The sequence below is a fragment of the Mustela erminea genome, chromosome 9, assembly GCF_009829155.1.
Source record: "Mustela erminea isolate mMusErm1 chromosome 9, mMusErm1.Pri, whole genome shotgun sequence".
NCBI classification, from domain to species: Eukaryota; Metazoa; Chordata; class Mammalia; order Carnivora; family Mustelidae; genus Mustela; species Mustela erminea.
The window spans coordinates 72,353,109-72,375,532 of record NC_045622.1 but is presented as its reverse complement, the minus strand read 5'-3'; the positions used below and the strand labels follow the sequence as shown (position 1 = coordinate 72,375,532).

At 36.6% G+C, this 22,424-nt stretch overlaps 1 protein-coding gene and 1 pseudogene across 2 annotated transcripts in view; one reads left to right on the top strand and one right to left on the bottom strand.

Moving 5' to 3' along the window:
• The window catches only part of LDHC (lactate dehydrogenase C), a 46,793-nt gene that overhangs the window by 9,720 nt on the left and 14,649 nt on the right, over positions 1-22,424 (bottom strand). For both annotated transcript variants that reach the window (XM_032358578.1, XM_032358577.1), the window contains exons 4-6: positions 17,680-17,853; positions 6,758-6,931; positions 4,020-4,137 (exon numbers count right to left, since the gene is read on the bottom strand). In XM_032358578.1, coding sequence (XP_032214469.1) covers positions 4,020-4,137; positions 6,758-6,931; positions 17,680-17,853 — 466 coding nt within the window. The remainder of the gene's footprint in view (positions 1-4,019; positions 4,138-6,757; positions 6,932-17,679; positions 17,854-22,424) is intronic.
• Positions 19,920-20,091, top strand: LOC116599006 (annotated as a pseudogene).

Here is a 22,424-nt window from a genome sequence, read left to right as displayed (position 1 = left end):
TTTTTTTATATCAATAATCAAAAAGGATGAGGATGGAGCTGTAAAGGAGCAGAGCTTTTGTATGTTACTGAAGTTAAGCTGGTATAAATTCAAATAAGTGTGTTATAATTTTAGGATGCTAAGTGTAATACCCATGGTGACCCAAAAGAAAATAACTATAAGAGTTACAGAATATATACAGAAGAAATTTTAAATATATCACTACCAAAACAATCAACAGAACACAAAAGAAGACAATAATACAGGAAATGAGGAACAGAAAGCTCTAAGGCATGCAGATTGGCAGAATGGATAAAATTACATATCTAAGTATACACTGCCTATAAGAGACTCATTTGAGATCCAAGACAAATAGTTTGAAAGTAAAAGGATAGAAAAGATATTTTATGCAAATAGTAGCCAAAAGAAAGCAGAGGTGGTTGAATATCATACAAAATAGAAATCAAGAAAGTTTACAATAGCCAAAGAGGGACAGTATATATTCATAAAAGATTCAAAACAGCAAGAAAACATAACAATTATAAACATTTATGCATCAAATAATAGATCACTACAAAAACTGTATGCCAATGAATTAGATAACCTGGATGAAATGGATAGACAAATTCTTAGAAACACAAACTTAAATCTAACCTAGCAAGACTAAATCATATATAAACAGAAGAACAGATTAAGACCTATATAAAATAAGAATGTTTGTCTGTAATCAAAAATCTCCCCAAAAAGAAAAGCCCTGGACCAATCCTTTTCAAACTTTTCCAAAAAAATTGAAGAGGAGGGAGTTCTTCCTAACTGATTCAATGAAGCCAGCATCACCCTGATTCCACAGCCAGATGAAGTCACCATAAGAAAAGAAAACTTCAGATCAATGTTTCTTATGAATACTGATGCAAAACACCTCAACAAATTACTAGCAAGCCAAATTCGGGGCATTTTCAAAGAATTATACACTATAACCAAGTGAGATTTATTCCTGGAATGGAATGTAAGAATGGTTTGATACACCAAAATTCATCAACATAATTTGACACATTAACATAATGAGAAAAAAAAACACATTATCATCCCATTTGATACAAAAAAATCATCTGACAAAATTCAACACCTTTTCATAACAAGAACATTTAAGAAACCAGGAATTAAGGAAACTACTTCGACATAATAAAAGCCATATATGAAAAACCTACACGATCACAGTCAATGGTGAAAGACTGAAAGTTTTTCCTTTAAGATCAGGAACAAGGAAGGGGTGCCTGGGTGGCTCAGTCATTAAGCATCTGCCTTCAGCTCAGTTCTTGATCCCAGGGTCCTGGGATCGAGCCCTGCATTGGGCTCCCTGCTCAGCAGGAAGCCTGCTTCTCCCTCTCCTACTCTCCCTGCTTGTGTTCCTTCTCTCACTGTGTCTCTGTCAAATAAATAAATAAGTAAAATCTTAGGGGGAGAAAAAGATCAGGAACAAGGCAAAAATGCCCAGTTTGCCACTTCTATTCAACACAGAATTGGAAAATCTATCCAGAGCAGTTAGACAAGAGAGAGAAATAAAGGACATTCAAATTGGAAAGAAGTAAAACTATCTCTGCTCAGACAATGTGATCTCATATATAGATAACTCTAAAGATCACACTCTCTCACACACACAACACACACACACACACACACACACTGTTAGAATAAATGAACTCAGCAAAGTAACAGGATATAAAGTCAACATACAAAAATTGCATTTATATACACTAACAATGAACAATATGAAAAGAAAATTAAGAAAACAATTCCACTTACAACAACATCAAAAAGAATATAATACTTAGGAATTAACAAAGGAAGTGAAAGAATTATCCAAAAAAAACTACAAAATATTGTTGAAAGAAATTAAAGATGACATAAATAAACCTAAAGTGAAAATTTCAGGGAATTTCAGGGACCCTGAATAGCCAAAACAATCTTGAAAGGGAAGAACAAAACTGAAGGACTCAGTTTGCCTAATTTCCAAACTTACTACAAAGCTACAGTAAACAAAACAGTGTAGTACTGGCACCAAGATAAACATATAGGCCAATGAAATAGAACAGAGATCCAAAAATAGATTTCCATATCTATGGTCAATTGATTTTCAACAAGGGTGCCAAAACCACTGAATGGGGAAAGGACGGTCTTTTCAACAAAAGATGCTGAGAAAACTAGATATCCACATGAAGAAGAATGAAGTTGGACCCTTACCTAAGACCAAATACAAAAATTAACTCAAGATGGATAGGATATAAATAAAAGACCTAAAACCATGACACTTTTTTACATGAAAACATAGGGGAAAACCTTCACAACATTGCATTCGGCATTGCTTTCTTTGATATGATGACAAAAGCAACATAAGGAATAAAAAGGCAAATTGGATTTCATAAAAACTTTTTAAATTTTGTACATCAAAAGATACTATCGAGGGCCTGGGTGGTTTAGTCAGTTGAGCGTCCAACCGCCGGTTTCAGCTCAGGTCATGATTTGTGTCATGAGGTCAAGTGCCTACATAGGGCCCTGCACTAAGCAGGAAGTCTGGTTGAAGATTCTCTCCCTCTGTCCCTCCCCCCATACATCTAGATGTATTTTTTTGTAGGTTTAATATTCCAGTTTTGAATACCCAACAGTGATTTCTAAGTTCTATAACTTCTACTCATATGCTTGACTAAAGCATGAAGGAGAATCATGTGTGCTCTTAATGTTGATGTATAGAGTTGGGACACTTATTTAACTTATAAATAAACCTAGTTAACTTCTGATCGTCTGATCAATTTCATATTTCTTTTCATCAAATCATTTGATGAACACTTAATAATTTCTAGGTACTATTCTAAGCATTTTACATGTACTAACTCATTTACTGTTCAAAATAACCTTCACAGGCTCTATTATTAGAGGAAAAGGATGTGCAGCATTATTTACAAGAGCCAAAATATGGAAACCACCCAAGTGCCTATCAATAGATGAATGGATAAAGATGATGTGGTGGAATATTACTCACCCATAGAAAAGAGTGAAATCTTACCATTTGCAACAAAATGGAAAACTTGGAGGGCATTATGCTAAGTGAAGTAAGACAGAGAAATACCAATACCATACAATTTCACTTATATGTGGAATATTTTAAAAAAAAAAAAACAGACTCTTAAATACAGAAAAGAAATTAGTAGTTGCCAGAGGGGAGGTGGTGGAGGGATGGACAAAATAGATAAAAGAGATTAATAGATACAAATTTCCAGTTATGAAATAAATAAGTGATGAAGATGAAAAGTACAGCTTAAAGAATGTAGCCAATAATATTGTTATAATGTTGTATGATGACAGGTGGTGACGACACTTATTGTGGTGAGCACTGATTAATGTACAGAATTATACATCAATCAATATCCTATGTTGTATACCTTAAACTAGTATAACACCTTATGTTAATTATACTTCAATAGAAAAAAAGATGAAGAAACTGTACTTCTAATATTTTAAATAAGTTCTCAATATCATACCACTAGCAAATGGTGAGCAGGTTTCAAGCCTCCGCAATCTGGTTCCGAAATCCATGATCATAATCACTATGCTATATTCCCTCCAAACACATATGAGTTCTTGTGAAAGTATAAGCAGATTTTCCTTTAAAAAATGACCCCCAAAGGGGTGTCTTGGTGGCTCAGTGGGTTAGGCCTCTGCCTTCAGCTCAGGTCATGGTCTCAGGGTCCTGGGATCGAGCCCTGCATCAGGCTCTCTGCTCGGCAGGGAGCCTGCTTCCCCCTCCTCTCTCTCCCTCTCTGCTTGCCTGTCTGCCTACTTCTGATCTCTGTCTGTCAAATAAATTTTTTAAAAATGACCCCCAAAGAAAGCTATGCATAATATAATTCTGAATTTGGAGATTTTCAGAAGGTTAGAATTATTTATCACAAAAAGGGCAAAGATCAAGTGCATACTTTTTGTTTGTGAAACTAATTCTCAAGACTGATTATTAAGGCACTGAGACATTGACTAAGTACTGTTACCTTTCAACAACTTGTTTATGGATATTTTTCCACTGCTCTTTGTCTGAATCAGTTCCTAATTTAGGGTCTAGAGTCTTCAGAGCAACACCAGCAACATTCACCCCACTCCATAAAGGCACTGAAAGAAACACATCTCAGAATAAATTCTTCTTTCTAGTACTGCATCAGTTCTTTGAGTTCAGTGGGTTTCTATTATAAAGTTAGGTAACTATCTTACACATATATAAAAATAAGTTTTAAATGGACAAAAGAAAGAAACAAAAACCAAAATTATAAAGTATTAGAAAAATATGTAGTAGAAGTCATTTGTAATTTTGTGGTATAGGAGGCATTTAAAGGAAGATGCATCTGCAGGATCCACAAAGAAAAGGATGAGATTAAAACATCAGAAGGAGCTCGAGGGAAAAGAGCAGCAAACACTACACAACAGTAACAAAGAGCTGATGGGGAGTAACTGTCAACCCGGAACTCTCATTCAAGAATGAGGTGAGTCTAAAACACTTCCACATGAACAAAACTGACAAGATATACTTCCTGAAGATCTACTTCAGGAAGAAAGAACTGAATCCAGGGGAAGGAGACAGATACAGGAAATAAAGATAAGCAATACAACTGGCAAACAGGTACACAAATCCAGACAGGTGTTACACTTAAATAGTAATAACTAGTTTGGAGAGATGAAAACAGAATGGAACCCCAAAAGTAGTTAATACTGTTGTCCCTTGAACAACACAGGTAGAACTGTGTAAGTCTCCATATACACGAATTTTTTCTAGTAAGTATATTGGAAAATGTTTTGGAGATGTGCAACAATCTGAAAAAAACTTGCAGATGAACAAGGTATTACTCTAAAGAAAAGAGCATATAATATGTGTAACATACTTTGATTGAATTAACTGCTTATGTTACCACTACGGCTTCCAGTCAATGGTAAGCTATCAGTAATTAAATCTGGGGGGAGTCAAAAGTTATATGCAGATTTTCAACTGTGTGGGGATTGGAACCCCTAACCTCCATGTTGTTCAAGGGTCAACTGTAATTACATATGTGAGAAAACAAGGTCAGTCAAACTTAATACATTGTAAGGTCTATTCCAAAGAAGAATAAACAGACTAATTATTTTGAGGACAAGTATGAATATAGATAACCACTTACAAAGTGATTGTATAATCCAAAGTAGTAAAAGAAATTAAAGAAAGTTTAACTGATCAAGTAGAAAGCAGTAAAGAGAAAAGAAACAAAAGAAAATCTCACTAAATTAAATAATAAATATATTCAAATCAATACTAATCAGAATATACTACTTTATAAAAAATAAAATTATGGAATATTAAATGTGAGACATTAAAACATACCTAGGAAAATCAATTTTAAGGACTTTGAGGAGGAAGAACTGAGTTAAGAAAATAACACAAGCAAAAAGGGTCAAATTAAGGCACTTGGTGAAACAAATATTTATCTAAGTCAAATCAAAAACATTTGTTTTCGGGGCGCCTGGGTGGCTCAGTGGGTTAAAGCCTCTGGCTCAGGTCATGATCCCAGTGTCCTGAGATCGAGCCCTGCATCGGGCTCTCTGCTCAGCAGGGAGCCTGCTTCCTCCTCTCTCTCTGCCTGCCTCTCTGCCTACTTGTGATCTCTGTCTGTCAAATAAATAAATAAAATCTTTAAAAAAATTTTTTTTAAATAAATAAATAAAATCTTTAAAACAAAAACAAAAACAAAACAAAACAAAACATTTGTTTTCTAAAGTAAAACACCATGGTATGAGAAGTTCAGCTTGGGAAAAGGAAGGACAGTAATTGAGAAACGTCATGAAAGTGTTTTCTGGTGCATTTACCAGAATGGTAATTACACAGATATGTTCACTATTTGATGATTTACTGAGCTATAAATTTATATTCTGTACAATTTTTCAGCATGTTTTATATATACTTAAGTGAAAAAAGTTTTAAAGTATATGATAAATTTTATCATGATTTTAAGAATATCTATTATATTATGACCCTTGAAGTAAAAGGACAATAGAAAGGCTCACTAAATGTTTTGAATTAATGAATGATTGAATGAACAAATGCTCCCTATTCCCTATAAAATGGGTTTATTGACATTATGGAAAGATTTGCATGTATGCCAAATTAGAGAACACTGTAAGAAGTAGAAAGTTCTAACTGTGCAGCAGATATTAGATATTTAAGTTCAGAAAAGAAAAAGGTCGGTGTGGCCTAAGTAATAGTTTAAACCACATATTATATAATATTACTTACATGAAAAATCTGAAATAAATGAATCAGAAAGTAGATTAGTGGTTGCCTGAGGCTAGGTTTCATGTGAGCACAGTAATGGGAGTTTCTTTTTGGGGTGATGAAAATGTATTATCATTATCTTGTAGTAATGGTTGCACAACTCTTTGAATATACTAAAACCCATACACTTTAAATGGATGAATTTTATAATATGTGAATTATATCTTAATAATCTTGTTAAAAAATCAAAGTAAAGTTCTCCAGATATGAGAAACTCTTATAAAATAGCTATACGCTATGTGCACTATTTTATGAGAAGTAGCTAAATCCATGAACAGAAGACAAATATAGGAATAGAAAAAGATAAACCAGGGCAGTACCAACAAAATGAAAGTTATGTAGCTATATTAAAATCGGGGGAAAAATGGACTTTAAAGAAAATAAGCATGATTACAGATAAGTATGATTACGTAATGATAATAGGTTTATACTTACCACTAGAATCACCATGTTCTCCAATAATCCAACCATGGCAGCTTGTGGGATGGACACCCAACTTCTCTCCAATTAGGTAACGGAAACGGGCAGAGTCTAGATTACAACCACTTCCAATTATACGAGTTGCAGGTAAGCCACTTAGCTTCCAGACCACATATGTCAAAATATCCACTGGAAGAAACAATTTGTTAGAAAAAAATTAATGGTAACTTCCTTCTAAAATTTTCTTTTCTAAATAGATAAATTTTCTTTTTAAACTTTTATTTTATTATTTTTCTTAAGTAGGCTCCACGCCTAGCATGGAATCTAACGTGGGGCTTGAACTCATGACCTTGAGGTCAAGACTTGAGCTGAGATCAAGAGTTGGATGCTTAACCAACTGAGCCTCCCAGGCACTTCTAGATAAACTGTCTTAAAATCAAATACAGATTCATTACAAAGTCTAAAGTGAAGCAAATCAACAAACAAATAAGGATTATCTCTCACAAAGGTGTTAAAAAGTTTAAATTATTCATGATGGGGCACCTAGGTGGCTCAGTCATTAAGTGTCTGCCTATGGTCAGGTCATGATCCCAGGGTCCAGGGATGGAGCCCCACATTGGGCTCCCTGTTTGGTGGGAAGCATGCTTTCCCTCTCCCACTCCCCCTGCTTGTGTTCCTGCTCTCGCTGTCAAAAAAATAAAAGCTTTAAAAAAAATTATTCATGATAAGAATTTTAAATTAAAAAAAACCTCTTTTGAGATGATGTATCTGTATTAAATAAGCAGTCAATTAATTCTACCTTCTTAAGCACACCTAGATTTCGCCTCTCCCTCACCACAACCTCATCTAATCTATCAGCATCTCCTACCTAGAATAAGGCCATATGCATGATCAGGGCCATATGCAGATGTGAACGACAAAATTCAACATTTGTTCATGAAAAAAAAAAAACTTTCTGGGGTGCCTAGGTGGCTCAGCCAGCTGTGCTGGACTCTTGATTTCAGCTCAGGTCTTGGTCTCAGGGCCCTGGGACTGAGTGCTATGTTGAGCCCCACTTCAGGCTTCCTGCTGAGCAAGTCTGTTCAAGATTTTCTTTCTCCCTCTCCCTATGCCCCACCCCCTGCTCGAGTGGGCTCTTTCTCTCTAAATAAAATCTTTAAAAAAAAAAAAACAACTTTCTACAACTGTAAAACGAAGGGAATTTCATAAGAAAACTGACATTAAACATCATACTCCATGATGAAAGACTGAATGCTTTCCCACAAGAAAAACAATCAGGGAGGTATGTTCCCTCTCGATATTTGGGCAAGGGTGACACAAGCCTCCAACACCAGAGGATGGAGATATAAATAGTATTTACTGGAGAAAATGTTAGAAGCAGAGAAATAAGGAATCACACAGTGTGCACTGAATTCTCATTATCCCACACCACAAGTTAGGCAGGGATCTTCTGTACACAATACAGCCAAGTGCAGAGGAGCCTCTTTTGGCTAGCAAGCTGGGTGTTCTCTAGAAACTCCTCCAAGAGCAAGAACAAGTCAAGTCCCACCACCACACTGTTATATATCTATAAGTTAGCTTTGGAGTGGGGAAGGAACGCTTAGTTTCTTTAAGTAACAAGAAATTTATCAAGGAGTATCTGGGTCTAGCAATAATAAGGAATATGTATTTCCAGGACCAAGGGACACAGATGCCAGTAATGCAGATTATCGGCTTAAGGCCTTGCTGTCTCTCCATAAGCTGGCTCAGTTCTCTGAGCTATCAACAGCTCTCTGATAAGCTACCAAAAGGAGGAAGGAAACAAGCCTCCAGAGTCAGCAGATTTAGATCTCATTACTACTTACATTGACCTTTGTGCTGGGGGGTCCTAACCAGTAGAACGAGGCAAGGAAATAAATAGGTCTTTACATTGGAAAAAAAGAATTAAACTTAATAAAACTGTGTACAGATGACAAGATAATATAGACAAAATATCTTAAGAATTTGAACAAAATTACTAGAATTAGTAAGTGATCTTAGCAATGTTTTCAAGATACAAAGTCAATATGAAAAAAACAGTAGTATTTCTACATACTAGCAATAAGCAATGGGAAAATGAAATGTAAAGACGATTTTTTTAATAGCATCAAAAATATGAAATCCTTAGGGATAATTTAATACAATTTGTTTAAGACCTATATCCTTAAAACTACAAAACACTGCTAAAAGAGAATAAAGAAGACATACATACATGAAGAGATACTCCATATTTGTGGACTGGGAAGACTCAACAGTGTTCAGATACAATCTCCAAATTAATCTATAGATTTAACAATCCCAATTAACATCCCAGCATGTGTTTTTTATAGAAATGGATGATCTAATTATAAAATTTATGTGAAAATGATAACAATATGTAATACCCAAAGTAATTTTAGAAAAGCATAAGAGGGAAAAAAAAGAAAAGAAGAGCAAAGACAATTTACATTAACTGATTTGAAGATTACACTAGTAATCAAGATAGTGTGATAATAACAAAAAATATGAAGATCAATGAAAAAAATAGAGAATCTAGAAATAGACTCACATAAATGATAATTTTCAAAAAAGTTATCAAAGCAATTCAAGTTAAAGAATTATTCTTAATAAATGTTGCTAGAAAAAACTAGGTATCATTTTTGAAAAAAATGAATGACACCTTACATCAAACACTAAAATTAATATGAAATGAGCTGCAGTCTTAAATATAAAAGATAAAATGATAAAACTTATAGGAAATAATAAAGGAGAAAATCTTCAGATTTAGGGTAGGCTAAAGACTTCTTAAGTAAAAGTCAAAAGAGCACAGGGGCGCCTGGGTGTCTCAGTTGGCCAGCTCCTGATTTTGGCTCAGGTCACAATCTCAGAGCTGTGAGAGGGAGCCCTTCGTCAGGCTCTGTACTCAGTGCTGAGTTTGCTTGAGAGCTTTTCCTCTACACCCCTCTCCCTGCTCATTCTCACTCTCCCTCTCTCAAATAAATAAACAAATCTTTGAAAAATAATAATAAAAAAATTAAAGGCAAAAGAGCATAAAACATAGATAAGAAACTGATAAACTGGACTTCACCAAAAGACATACTCTACTCTTTGAAAAATACCATTAGGAACACAAAAAGGCAAACTACAGACTGAAAGAAACTTATGTAATACCTATATCTGACAAAAGGACTTGTATACAATGTATATAAGAACTCTTATAATTCAACAATTAAAGGTTGAGTTATAGATCAAAAGAATTAAAAGTCAAAAGATATAATTTTTAAATATTAACAAAAGAGATGCACAGAGCATTCACAAAAGAAAATACACTAATAGCTAAGGAACACAAGAAAAATGCTCAACATCTTTGATCATGAAGGGAATACAGTTAATTAAAACCATAAGGATATTAGAATGACTAAAACTGAAAAGACTGACAATACCAAATGTTGTCAAGGATGTGGAGCAAGTAGAGCTCTCTTCTAGTGCTAATGGGAATGTGAAATGAACAATCACTTTGAAAAACTGTTTGGCAGCTTCTCACAGAGTTAAACATACACATACCATGTAAGCCATCCTGGTATTTACCCAGAGAAATAATGACATACACCCATGAAAATACTTGTTCACAAATGTTTATAGCAGCTTTATTCATAATAGCCAAAAACTGGAAATAACCTAATATCTACCAATGGATAAATGGATATGAATGGATAAACAAAAAAACTTAAATTATTTGAAAGATTAATTACTCTTCAGCAGTAAAAAAAAGGAATAGATCATTGATACACTGAGCAACATGGATGAATCCCAAAGTAATCATGCTAGGTGAAGGAAACCCAACAAAAAGGATTATATTCACTAATGAATGTATGATGCCATTATATGAGATTCCAAAAAACGGAGCCAGAGGTAGAATAAGCAACAGACTGCAAAAAGGCACAAGAAAAGTTTCAGAGGTAATGGAAATATACTTATCTTGATTATGGTGGTGGTTTCATGAGTGATTACATCTATCAATACCCACTGTGGAATGACATCAGCAACACAGCCAAATAAAACAAACCTTCTTACCACCCACTCCTCAAAACCAACAATCCGGCATCCACCCATGGACAAAAGTGCTTTTGTTAGATCAGTAGGATTCAGCACTATACGCCAAGGAACCCAGCAGGAGACTCACACACCCATGTGTCAGACATGTAATAGGCACAGAGGCTTCAGTCCCAGCTATGGACTCTGCAATGGGCCATGAGCCAATTCCAGCCCCACTTTACTGCAGTCCAGGAGCCCCTGGAAAATACCATCTTAAGACAATCCACCCAGGGATAGGACAGCCTTTCTGGAAGTTCAGGTTTTGAAATACCAACTGAGTATTACTCCCATCTTAAAAGACCACCAGAGACGTGAGTCAAAGCCAAGCAGCAAGGGTCGTGAAGCGAAACTAGCTGGTTAAAAATGCACTTCTAGCTGGGCGGGGGGGGGGGGGGGGGGGGGGGTGTTCTTTTGGTCTTTCAGTTTCCAGCAGAGAGGACCCAGCACACCACTGGGGCAAAACAATGAGCTTGGGTGCATTGTAGAGGGTGAGAGGAACAGTCTGACTTTACATACATCACTCCTCCCCCAAGGTGGAAGAGCTCAGTGCCAAGAGATGTTCTTAGCTCGTGATTTCTCCCACAAAGGAAAGTCTGAGTGTGTGAGTAAGCTACGCAAACTGCTGCCAAAGAAGCCCACTTCTTTCTCACCCCATCCAAAGTATTGAGTCCTGTGCTGCATGACTGGGGAATGAGGAGAAGCTAAGACAGTGGCAGACAGGACTCTCAAAGGGGCAATACGAGATACAGATCCTACTAAATGTGCTGTGGACTCCATCAAGAAGTGTGCCCTTAAGCCACTGGGGATGCCTTGGCAGTGGATCAGCTCCCAGTATGTACTATGTGGTTGGCTCCCGGTATGTACTACTCCAATGGCAAGAGGGGGCATTAGCAAATAGCTAGTGAACACAGGCAGAAAGCTGGACCAAAACTGTGGGTCAGAAAGAGACTGCAAACTACAACTTAAGCCACATCCTTGGGAAAGCAAAAGAGAGGCTGTCAGCATCTGGTCTACTGCAATGAGGGTCAAAATAAGGCACAGAAGCTTAAGAATTCTGCCACAACAGGGTGTAAGATGTGTGAAGCAGGCATACACATAGGTCTGAGAAAGCCTCAGAATTCCTAGCAGGGCTGACAGAAGACATTTCTGCCCTGAACTAAGTTGGTAAAGACTAGAGGAGGTTACAACTACTTCAAGTGCAAAGACAGTGACACAGGACTTCAAGGAACAAAAAAATATCAGGGAAACATGACACTACCAAAGATCTCAATCATCTTCCAGGAACCAACCCCAAAGACATGGAGATCTGTGATTTAGCAAACAAAGAGTTCAAAATATCTGGTTTAAGGCAGTAAATGGGCTACAAGAAAACACAGAAATAGTTCAGGGAAATCAGGAAAACAAAAATGAGAAATTTAATGAAGAGATAGAAATCATTAAAAAAAGAACAAAATTCTAGATTTGAAGATTGTAATGAGTGAAATGAAAACTGCACTAGATAGCATCAACAACAGAATGGATCAAGAAGAAAGAATATGGGGTGCCTGGGTGGCTCAGATATTAAGCCTCTGCCTTCGGCTCAGGTCATGATCCCAGGGTCCTGCTTTTCCCTCTGCCTCTCTCTCTCTCTCTCTCCGTCTCTCATGAATAAATAAATAAAATTAAAAAAAAAAAAAGAAGAAGAAAGAATTTGGGTGCCTGGGTGTCTCAGTGGGTTAAGTGCTACCTTTGGCTCAGGTCATTAGAGAAGAGGACCACCACACAGCACAGCTCCTAGAGGGTGTTATTCCTATCCCCACTTGGGCAGTGAACAGTTTGCTCATGACACCTGGGTGGCTCAGTCGGTTAAACATCTGCCTTGTGCTCAGGCCCTGATGGTAGGGTCATAGGATGGAGCTCCACATCGGGCTCCGTGCTCAGTAGGAAGCCTGTTTCTCCCTCTCTCTGCCTTGTATGCTTATGCTCTCACTCTCTCACTCTCTCTGAATGTCAAATAAATAAAATATTTTTTTAAAAAAAGAAGAAAGACGGGGCAACTGGGTGGCTCAGTGGGTTAAAGCCTCTGTCTTTGGCTCGGGTCATGATCTCAGGGTCCTGGAATCGAGCTCCATGTCGGGCTCTCTGCTGTGCAAGGAGTCTGCTTCCTCCTCTCTCTCTCTCTCTGCCTGCCTCTCTGCCTACTTGTGATCTCTGTCTGTCAAATAAATAAATAAAATCTTAAAAAAAATTAAAATGAAAATAAAAAAAAAAGAAAGAATCTGTTGAACTTAACAGATATTTTCAGAATATTCCACCCTCAAACATCAGAACACACATTCTTTTCAAGTGCACATGGAACATTCACCAGAATAGATCGTATATCAGGTCAAAAACAAGCCTCAACAAATACAAAAAGACTGAAGTCAAGCCATGCACCTTTTCTGACCACAACACTGTGAAACTAAAGTCAACCACAAGAAAAAATTTGGAAATACCACAAATACATGGAGGTTAAACAACATGCTACTAAACGATGAATGGGTCAACCAGGAAATCAAAGAAGAAATTTTAAAACATACATGGAAACAAATGAAAATGAAAACGCAATACCCAAAACCTTTGGGATGTAGTGAAAGTAGTCCTAAGAAGGAACTATATAGCAAGAGATGCCCACCTCAAGAAGCAAGGAAAATCTCAAATAAACCACCTCACCTTACACCTAAAGGATCCAGAAAAAGAAAAAGCATAAAGCCAGCAGAAGGAAGGAAATAAAAAAGATTAGAGCAGAAATAAATGATATAGAAACTAAAAAAACAATAGAACAGATCAATGCAACCAGGAGCTGGTTCTTTGAAACGATTAATAAAACTGATAAATCTCTAGCCAAACATCAAAAAGAAAAGAGAAGGGATGCCTGGGTGGTCAGTTGGTTAAGCATCTGCCTTCTGCTCAGGTCGTGAGCCCAGGGTCCTGGGATCAAGTCCCACATGAGGCTCCCTACTCAGCAGGGAGCCTGTTTCTCCTTCTGCCTCCTGATTCCCCTGGTTGTGCCTTCTCCCTCCCTCCCTCTCTCCAACAAATTAAATCTTAAAAAAAAGAAGAAAGAAAAGAGAAAAAAAACAAGAAAATAAAATCAAATGAGAGAGGAGAAATAACAACCAACACCACAGAAATATAAACAATTATAACAGAATATTATGAAAAACTACATGCCAACAAATTGGACAACATAGAAGCAAAGGATAAATTCCTAGAAACATAGAAATTACCTAAACTGCAAGAAAAACTAGAAAACTTGAACAGATTGATAACCAGCAAAGAAACTGAATCACTAATCAAAAAACTCCCAGCAAACAAAAGTCCGTGACCGTATGGCTTCACAGGCAAATTCTACCAAACTTAAAGAGTTAATACCTATTCTTCTTAAATTATTCCAAAAAACAGAAAAGGAAGGAAAATTTCCAAATTCAGTCTGAGACCAGCGTTACCCTGATAACAAAACCAGATAAAGACACCACTAAAAAGGAGAACTATAGGCCAATATCTCTGATGGACATAGATGCAAAAATTCTCAACAAAATCCTAGCAAACCAAATCCAACAATACATTAAAAAAATAATTCACCACAATCAAGTGGGATTTATTCCTGGGTTGCAAGAATGGTTTAATATTCTCAAATCAATCAATGTGACATACCACATTAATAAAAGAAAGGGTAGGAGCCATATGATTCTTTCAATAGATGCAGAAAAAGCATTTCACAAAGCATGACATCCATTCATGATAAAAACCCTCAACAATGTAGGTGTAGAAAGAACATACCTCAAGATAATAAAGACCATATATGAAAAACCCCATAGCTACTATCATCCTCAATGGGGAAAACCAGAGAGCTTTTCTCTACGGTCAGGAACAAGACAGGTATATCCATTCTCACCACTTTTATTCAACATAGTACTGAAAGTCTTAACCACAGCAATCAGACCTCAGAAAGAAACAAAAGACATCCAAATCAGCAAAGAAAAAGAGAAACTTTCAGTATTTGCACATAACATGATACTATATATAGAAAACCCAAAAGAATCCACAAAAACCTGCTGGAACTGATCAATGAATTCAGTAAAGTTGCAGGATATAAAATCAACATACAGAAATCTGTTACATTTCTATACACTAATAATGAAGCAGCAGAAAGAGAAATTTAGGAATTAGTCCCATTTACAATTGCAATAAAAACAGTAAGATAGCTAGGAATAAATCTAACCAAAGAAGTGAAAGATCAGTACTCTGAAAACTGTAAGGCACTGATGAAAGACACGCAAGATGACACAGAGAAATGGAAAGACATACTCACAGATTGGAAAAGCAAACACTGCTAAAATGTCCGTGCTACCCAAAGCAATTTAAATATTTAATGCAATCCCTTTCAAAATACCAACAGCATTTTCACAGAGCTAGAACAAATAATCCTGAAATTCGTATAGAACCACAAAGACCCCAAATAGCCAAAGCAACCTTGAAAAATAAAAGCAACCCTGGAAACCTCACAGTTCTGGACTTCAAGTTATATTACAAAACCATAGTATTCAAAACAGTATGTTATTGGCACAAGAAAAAAACACATAGATCAATGGAATCAAATAGAAAACCCAGAGATAAACCCACAACTGTAAGAATATCCAATGGGAAAAAGACAGTCTCTTCAATAATATGTGAAAACTGGACAGTCACATGCAAAAGAATGAACTGAACCACTTTCTTACACCACACACAAAAATAAATTCAAAATAGATGAAAGACCTAAATATGAGACAGGAAACCATTGAAGTCCAAGAAGAGTACACAGGCAGTAACCTCTCTGACATGAGCCATAGCAACTTCTTTCTAGGTATGTCTCCTAAGGCAAAGGAAACCAAATCAAAAATAAATTATTGGGACTACATCTAAATAAAAAGCTTCTACACAGCAAAGGAAATTATCAACAAAACTAAAAGGCAACCTATGGAGTGTGAGAAGATATTTGCAAATGATGTATCTGATAAAGGGTTAGTATCCAAAATATACAAAGAACTTATAAAATTTAACCCTCTCCAAATGAATAACCCAATTAAAAAATGGGCAAAAGACATGAATAGACATTTTTCCAAAGAAGATATACATGGCCAACAGATACATGGAAACATGCTCATTATTCATCATCATGGAAATGCAAATCAGAACCACAAGTTATCACCTCACACCTGTCAGAAAGGCTAAAATCAAAAACATAAGAAACATCAAGTGTTGGCAAAGATGTGGAGAAAAAAGAACATTTGTGCACTGTTGGTGAGAATGCGATCTGTTGGGGCACCTGGGTGGCTTAGTTGGTTAAGCAACCGCCTTTGGCTCAGGTCACCGTCCCGGAGTCCTGGGATTGAGTCCCGCATCAGGCTCCCAGCTCCATGGGGAGTCTGCTTCTCCCTCTGACCTTCTCGCCTCTCATACTCTCTCTCATTGTCTCTCAAATAAATAAATAAAAATCTTTAAAAAAAAAAAAAAGAATGCGATCTGTTGCAGCCACTGTGGAAAACAGTATGAAGGTTCCTCAAACATTAAAAACAGAAATGCCATATGATTCAAATATTCTACTCCTGGGTATTTACCTGAAAAAAAGAAAACACTAATTTAAAAAGATATGTGCACCCCTGTATTTTTTGCAGCATTACTTACAATAGTCAAGATATGGAAGCAATGTAAGTGTCCATCAACAGACAAATGGATAAGGAAAATGTAGTACATAATGGAATATTATGCAACCATAAAAATGAAATTGTGCCATTTGAGAAAACATGGATAGACCTAAAGGGTATTTATGCTAATTGAAATAAATCAGACTGAGAAAGAGAAATACCATATGACTCCACTCATGAGTGGAATCCAAAAAAAAAAAAATAAAGAATAAACAAACAAAAAGCAGAATCAGACCTATAAATACAGAGAACAAACTGATGGTTGCCCAAGGGGAGTGGAGTGAGGAGGTTGGGCAAAATGGGTTCAGGGGGAGAAGGAGATTCAGGCTTCTAGTTATGGAATGAATGTGTCATGGGAATAAAAGCTGCACAAGAAGAAAAAAACTGTAAGATATATATATATATATATATAGACATATGTATACAATTTAATATTTTATATATACAATTTAATATTCATCCATACATATTTATTATATAAATTATATAATTAAAATTTATATTGTATAAATTATATAACTACAATTTAATATTCAGATATGAGAGAGAAGGAAATCCCGTCATTTGTTACAGCATGGACGAATCTTGAAGGCATTATGTTAAGTGAAGTTAAGTCTGACAGAGAAAGACAAATACTGTATGATGTCACTTACATGTGGCTTCTAAAATGGTCAAACTCATAAAAACAAAGAGGTGGTGGCCAGGGGCTGGGGAAGGGGGGAAATGGAGAGATGTTTATAGTTACGGTTATAAAATGAGTAAGCTCATTTTATCTGAGTATCTAAGGTACAGCATGGTGACTATAGTTGACAATACTGTATTATATAACTAAAACCTGCAAAGAGAGTAAATCTTAAATGTTTTCACCATAAAAAGGAAATGGTAATTATGTGAGGTATTGGAAGTATTAATTAATTACTGTGGTAATCATTCTGCAATATACAAGTCTATCAAATCATTGTATTATACACCTTACCCATTATGTCAATTGTATCTCAATAAAGCTGGAAAAATCATTATATACTTTGAATGGGTACAGTTTTTTATTGTACAGAAACATTACTTCAGTGAAGTTGTTTTTTAAAAATAGTATGGAAAGATCATCTTATTCAGTTAAAGGGAGGATAAAAGACTTACCTGGATTTGAAATAATAAGCATCTTACAGTCAGGACTATGCTGGACTATGGTAGGAATGATTGATTTCATGATGTTCACATTCCGTTGCACCAGGGCAAGGCGACTTTCTCCCTCCTGTTGCCGTGCACCTGCTGTCACAATAACTAATTTGGAGTTTGCAGATACTATGTAATCTAAAAAGAAACAGAAGGCAATACTTGGTTCAAGAATGCCATAATTACTGTGCCTTACTTCTTTAAAAGTCTATTGTAAGACCCTGGTACTAAAGTACTCATCTATCAGGGTGCCTGGGTGGCTCAGTCGGTTAAGTGTCTGCAGCTCAGGTCATGATCCCAGGTCCCTAGGATTGAGCCCTGCTTCAGCTTCCTGCTCAGCAGGGAGTCTATTTCACCCTCTCCTTCTGCCCTCCCCCACAGTCACACTCTGTCTCTCAAATAAATAAAAAATCTTAAAAAAAATAAAGTACTCATCTATCATAAATAAATAAACAAATAAGGTACACATCTACCTTTATACTGGCATTTACAGATGAAAGACTTTCCACGTAGCAATGTTACATCACATAACCTGAAGGAGGCCTTGTTACTATGACTTACCAGTTCTCACATTTTTTTTTTTTAATAATAACATATCCTTTTAGCCCACATTCTCATTTCTTTTTAAGGCCTGAGGCAATGCAAGTCAGCATGCTCTGGCCTCTTAGAAACACCTTATGAAGCTTAGAACTCTGAGAATTTATGTCTGTTTCAAGATTCTAAGAATGAGCATGTATTTACTTCTATGATAAGGGACTAGATTTGAGATCATAAAGTAGTTCTTGATCCTCACAGGAAGGTATAAACTACTTTCTAAGTCTAATCACCAGTCATACAACTGTTTCACCTATTAAATCCAATGATAATATGATATGATGCTCACTATCCCATAGTGGACTTTAAAAAAAGCATTATATACCTTGAACTCATGGTCCTGATGTCAAAGTTGTATGCCCTTCAAACTGAGCCAGGCAGGTGTCCCCAGGCTCCTTTTAAAAAAGGAAATCTGCTGAATTTTAAAGACATTATTGTATCTCCATTTATGGCCATTTCATATTTTTCTAATCCAAAATCCAAAACAGGAGATAAACATTTTAATGTTTTCCCTGTCTCAGCAAAGATTTTAACTAGAAAGATAAACTTAGAAAGATGGCATGTCTTAGCCTAACATGTTTCAAACATTCTCTAGGAAATTATCTCCCTTTTGGATCAAGTAAAAGACCTATAGGAGGAAGTCCTTTTCTCTCTGCACAGTTTACTAATTCTTGTTCAAAGACCATGCTTGACATTCACCTTCTATAAAGTCTTATCTAACCATAGAAATCCAAAGTAATCTCTCAGTCTCTCTCTTTCCCCACACCTCTTTCCCCTCCTCCTACCCCCTCAACTCTGCGGAGTCATTTCTCCGCAGTTCAGATTATTTGAAATATTACAATGTCCAACAAATACAATTAAACTTTCTACCAAAGTAAAAGAAAAGTCTTTTCATCATCTGCCTCCAAATTATATTACTAGCTTTGTGTCTTAATTTTATGTCGGATTTTCCAGGTCCCCTGATTCTCTTAATGCCATCATCTCTTCACCTGTTATTTTCCTTTGTAAATATAACTCAAACCTCCAAGATACAGCAAACCATAATGATCTGGAGCGAAGGCTCTAAGGTCCAACTGCCTGACTCTGCCACTTCTTGCGATGTGACTGACCCTGAACAAGTACTTTGCCTGCTCCTCTGATCCTTATATCCTCATCTGCCAGACTGAGCTAAAAACAGTTTTTTCTTTATATGGTTCTTAAAAAACGATTCAGCATTGCAGCGCCTGAGTGGCTTAGTCATTAAGCATCTGCTTTTGGCTCAGGGCACGATCCCAGGGTCCTGAGATAGAGCCCCGAATCGGGCTCCCTGCTCAGCAGGAAGCCTGCTTCTCCCTCTCGCACTCCCCCTGCTTGTGGTCCCTCTCTTGCTGGGTCTCTCTGTCAAATAAATAAATAAAATCTTTAAAAAAAAAAAATAAAGAGGGGCGCCTGGGTGGTTCAGTCGTTAAGTGTCTGCCCTCAACTCAGGTCATGATCCTGAGATCCTAGGATCGAGTCCCACACGGGGCTCCTTGTTCAGCGGGGAGCCTGATTCTCCCTATGCCTCTCCCCCTGCTTGTGCTTTCTCTCTCTCTCTCAAATACATTTTACTGGGCAATCAGGCCATCACCATGGTGAAGCTGAGCAAAGAGGCCAAGCAAACAGAGGCTGGGGCAGCTCCTCAAAGATGACCAATATGCCACCCACTGGGACTTTGGTCCTCCCATGATTTACCAGGGATTTTAGAGATGTACAGATCCTGGAAAGCCTGAACCAACTGCTTTGAACCTACTTTGGGGATAAAGGACTATTCAGTTATCTGGATTTGGAAGTAAGCAATAGACAGGAGCAACATGAAAGGCATGCACACTAGCTGGGATAAAAGATAGGACCTCATTCAGCCATTCACCTGTTGGATGGAACAGGCTTCTTACCACATAGATCCATCTGTGGCAGAGTGGAACTTCTACGGAATTATTTATGAAAGGCTGCATCAAATAGGTGTTTTTTTTTTTTTAAAGATTTTATTTATTTATTTGACAGATAGAGATCACAAGTAGGCAGAGAGGCAGGCAGAGAGGAGGAAGTAGGCTCCCCGCTGAGCAGAGAGCCCAATGTGGGGCTCAATCCCAGGACTCTGGGATCACGAGCTGAGCCGAAAGCAGGGGCTTTAACCCACGGAGCCACCCAGGCACCCCTCAAATAGGTGTTTTTAATAATCTTTAAAAATGTCTATTTTGGGACCTTTCAATTTCTAAATGAATTTTAGAATGAATTTAGTGTCTATAGAACATAAAGCATTTTGAGATTTTGACTATGGTTGCATATCATCTATAATCAAGAGAAGAATGGACATCTTACAAATAGACTTCCATATGCAAGGTCTATCTATTTATGTATTTAATATCATTCAACGAGGTTGTCTTCTTTTCTAAATAAAAGCTCTATAGAGATCTTGTTAGATTTATTTCACGTACTTCCTATTTTTGATAATGTAAATAATAGGTTTAAATTCTTCTCCTTGTTTTTGACATATATACTTACAATTAAGTTTTTATTAATAACTTTATGTCAACCATCCTCACTAAACTTTTAGCTCTATATGTGGTCTCTTTTTTTTTTTAAAGATTTTATTTATTTATTTGACAGAGAGAGATCACAAGGAGGCAGAGAGGCAGGCAGAGAGAGGAGGAAGTAGGCTCCCTGCTGAGCAGAGAGCCCGATGCGGGACTCGATCCCAGGACCCTGAGATCATGACCTGAGCCGAAGGCAGCGGCTTAACCCACTGAGCCACCCAGGCGCCCCTAAATGTGGTCTCTTTTATTATTTTTTTTCCTTTACCTTCTTTTTGTTTGTGTTTTTTTTTAAATATTTTATTTATTTTACAAGTAGGCAGAGAGACAGGCAGAGAGCGAGAGAGAGAGAGAGAGAGAAGGAAGCAGGCTACCTGCTGAGCAGAGAGCCCGATGTGGGACTCAATCCCAGGACCCTGAGATCATGACCTGAGCTGAAGGCAGAGACTTTAACCCACTGAGCCACCCAGGCGCCCTACCTTCTTTTTGATTCACTAGATATGTTCTTCTAATTTTATTACTTCCCTCTTACTAATTTAGAGGTTACACTGTTTCTATTCTTTTAAAGATTATCACAGCAGTTACACTATGCATATTTAAGTTATCAAAGTCCCAAGGTAATCATCACTTTTCCATCTTCCCTAATAACTGAGGAACTCAGAACACTACTTCATTCCCCATTACCACATTTCACACCCAGATTTATATGCTATATTTTAAAATTTTTTAATCCTATATTATATGGTCTTATGCAATTTGTATTTATTTAGATTTGTCCTCAATTTTACCATTTTCTGTGATCTTCACATATTTTTTTTGCATTTCAGAACTTGTATCTAAGGTCACTCTTCTTTTGCCTTATGTATATATTTTTGCATTTTTAATTTTTTAAATTTTTAATTAAAGTTTTTTTATTTAAGTTCAATTTAATTAATATATACTGTATTATCAGTTTCAGAGGCAGAATCTGGTGATTCATCAGTTGCATACAACACCCAGTGCTCATTACCTCAAGTGCCCTCCTTAATGCCCATCACCAAATTACCCCATTCCCCCACCCACCTCCCCTCCAGCAATCCTTAGTTTGTTTCCCATAATTACCAAGTCTCTTATGGCTTGCCTTCCTTTCTGTTTTTGACTTATTTTATTTTTCCTTCCCTTCCCTTATGTTCATCTGTTTTGTTTCTTAAATCCCACATGAGTGAAATCATATGGTACTTGTTTTTCTCTGATCAACTATATTGCTCAGCATAATACCCTCTAGTTCCATCCATATCATTGCAAATGACAAGATTTCATTCTTTTTGATGGCTGAGTAATATTCCTATGTACATATATTTATCTCTCTTCTTTATCCACTCATCAGTAGATGGACATTTGTGCTCTTTCCATATTTTGGCTTTGCATTATTAGCAAGGGTCTGATTAGTCTGTCTGAAAATGTATTATAACCTTATTCTCTCTTTTTAAAAAAAAATATATTTTACTTATTTATTTGACAGAGAGAGATCAAGAGTAGGCAGAGAGGCAGGCAGAGAGAAAGGGAAGCTTGATCCCAGGACCC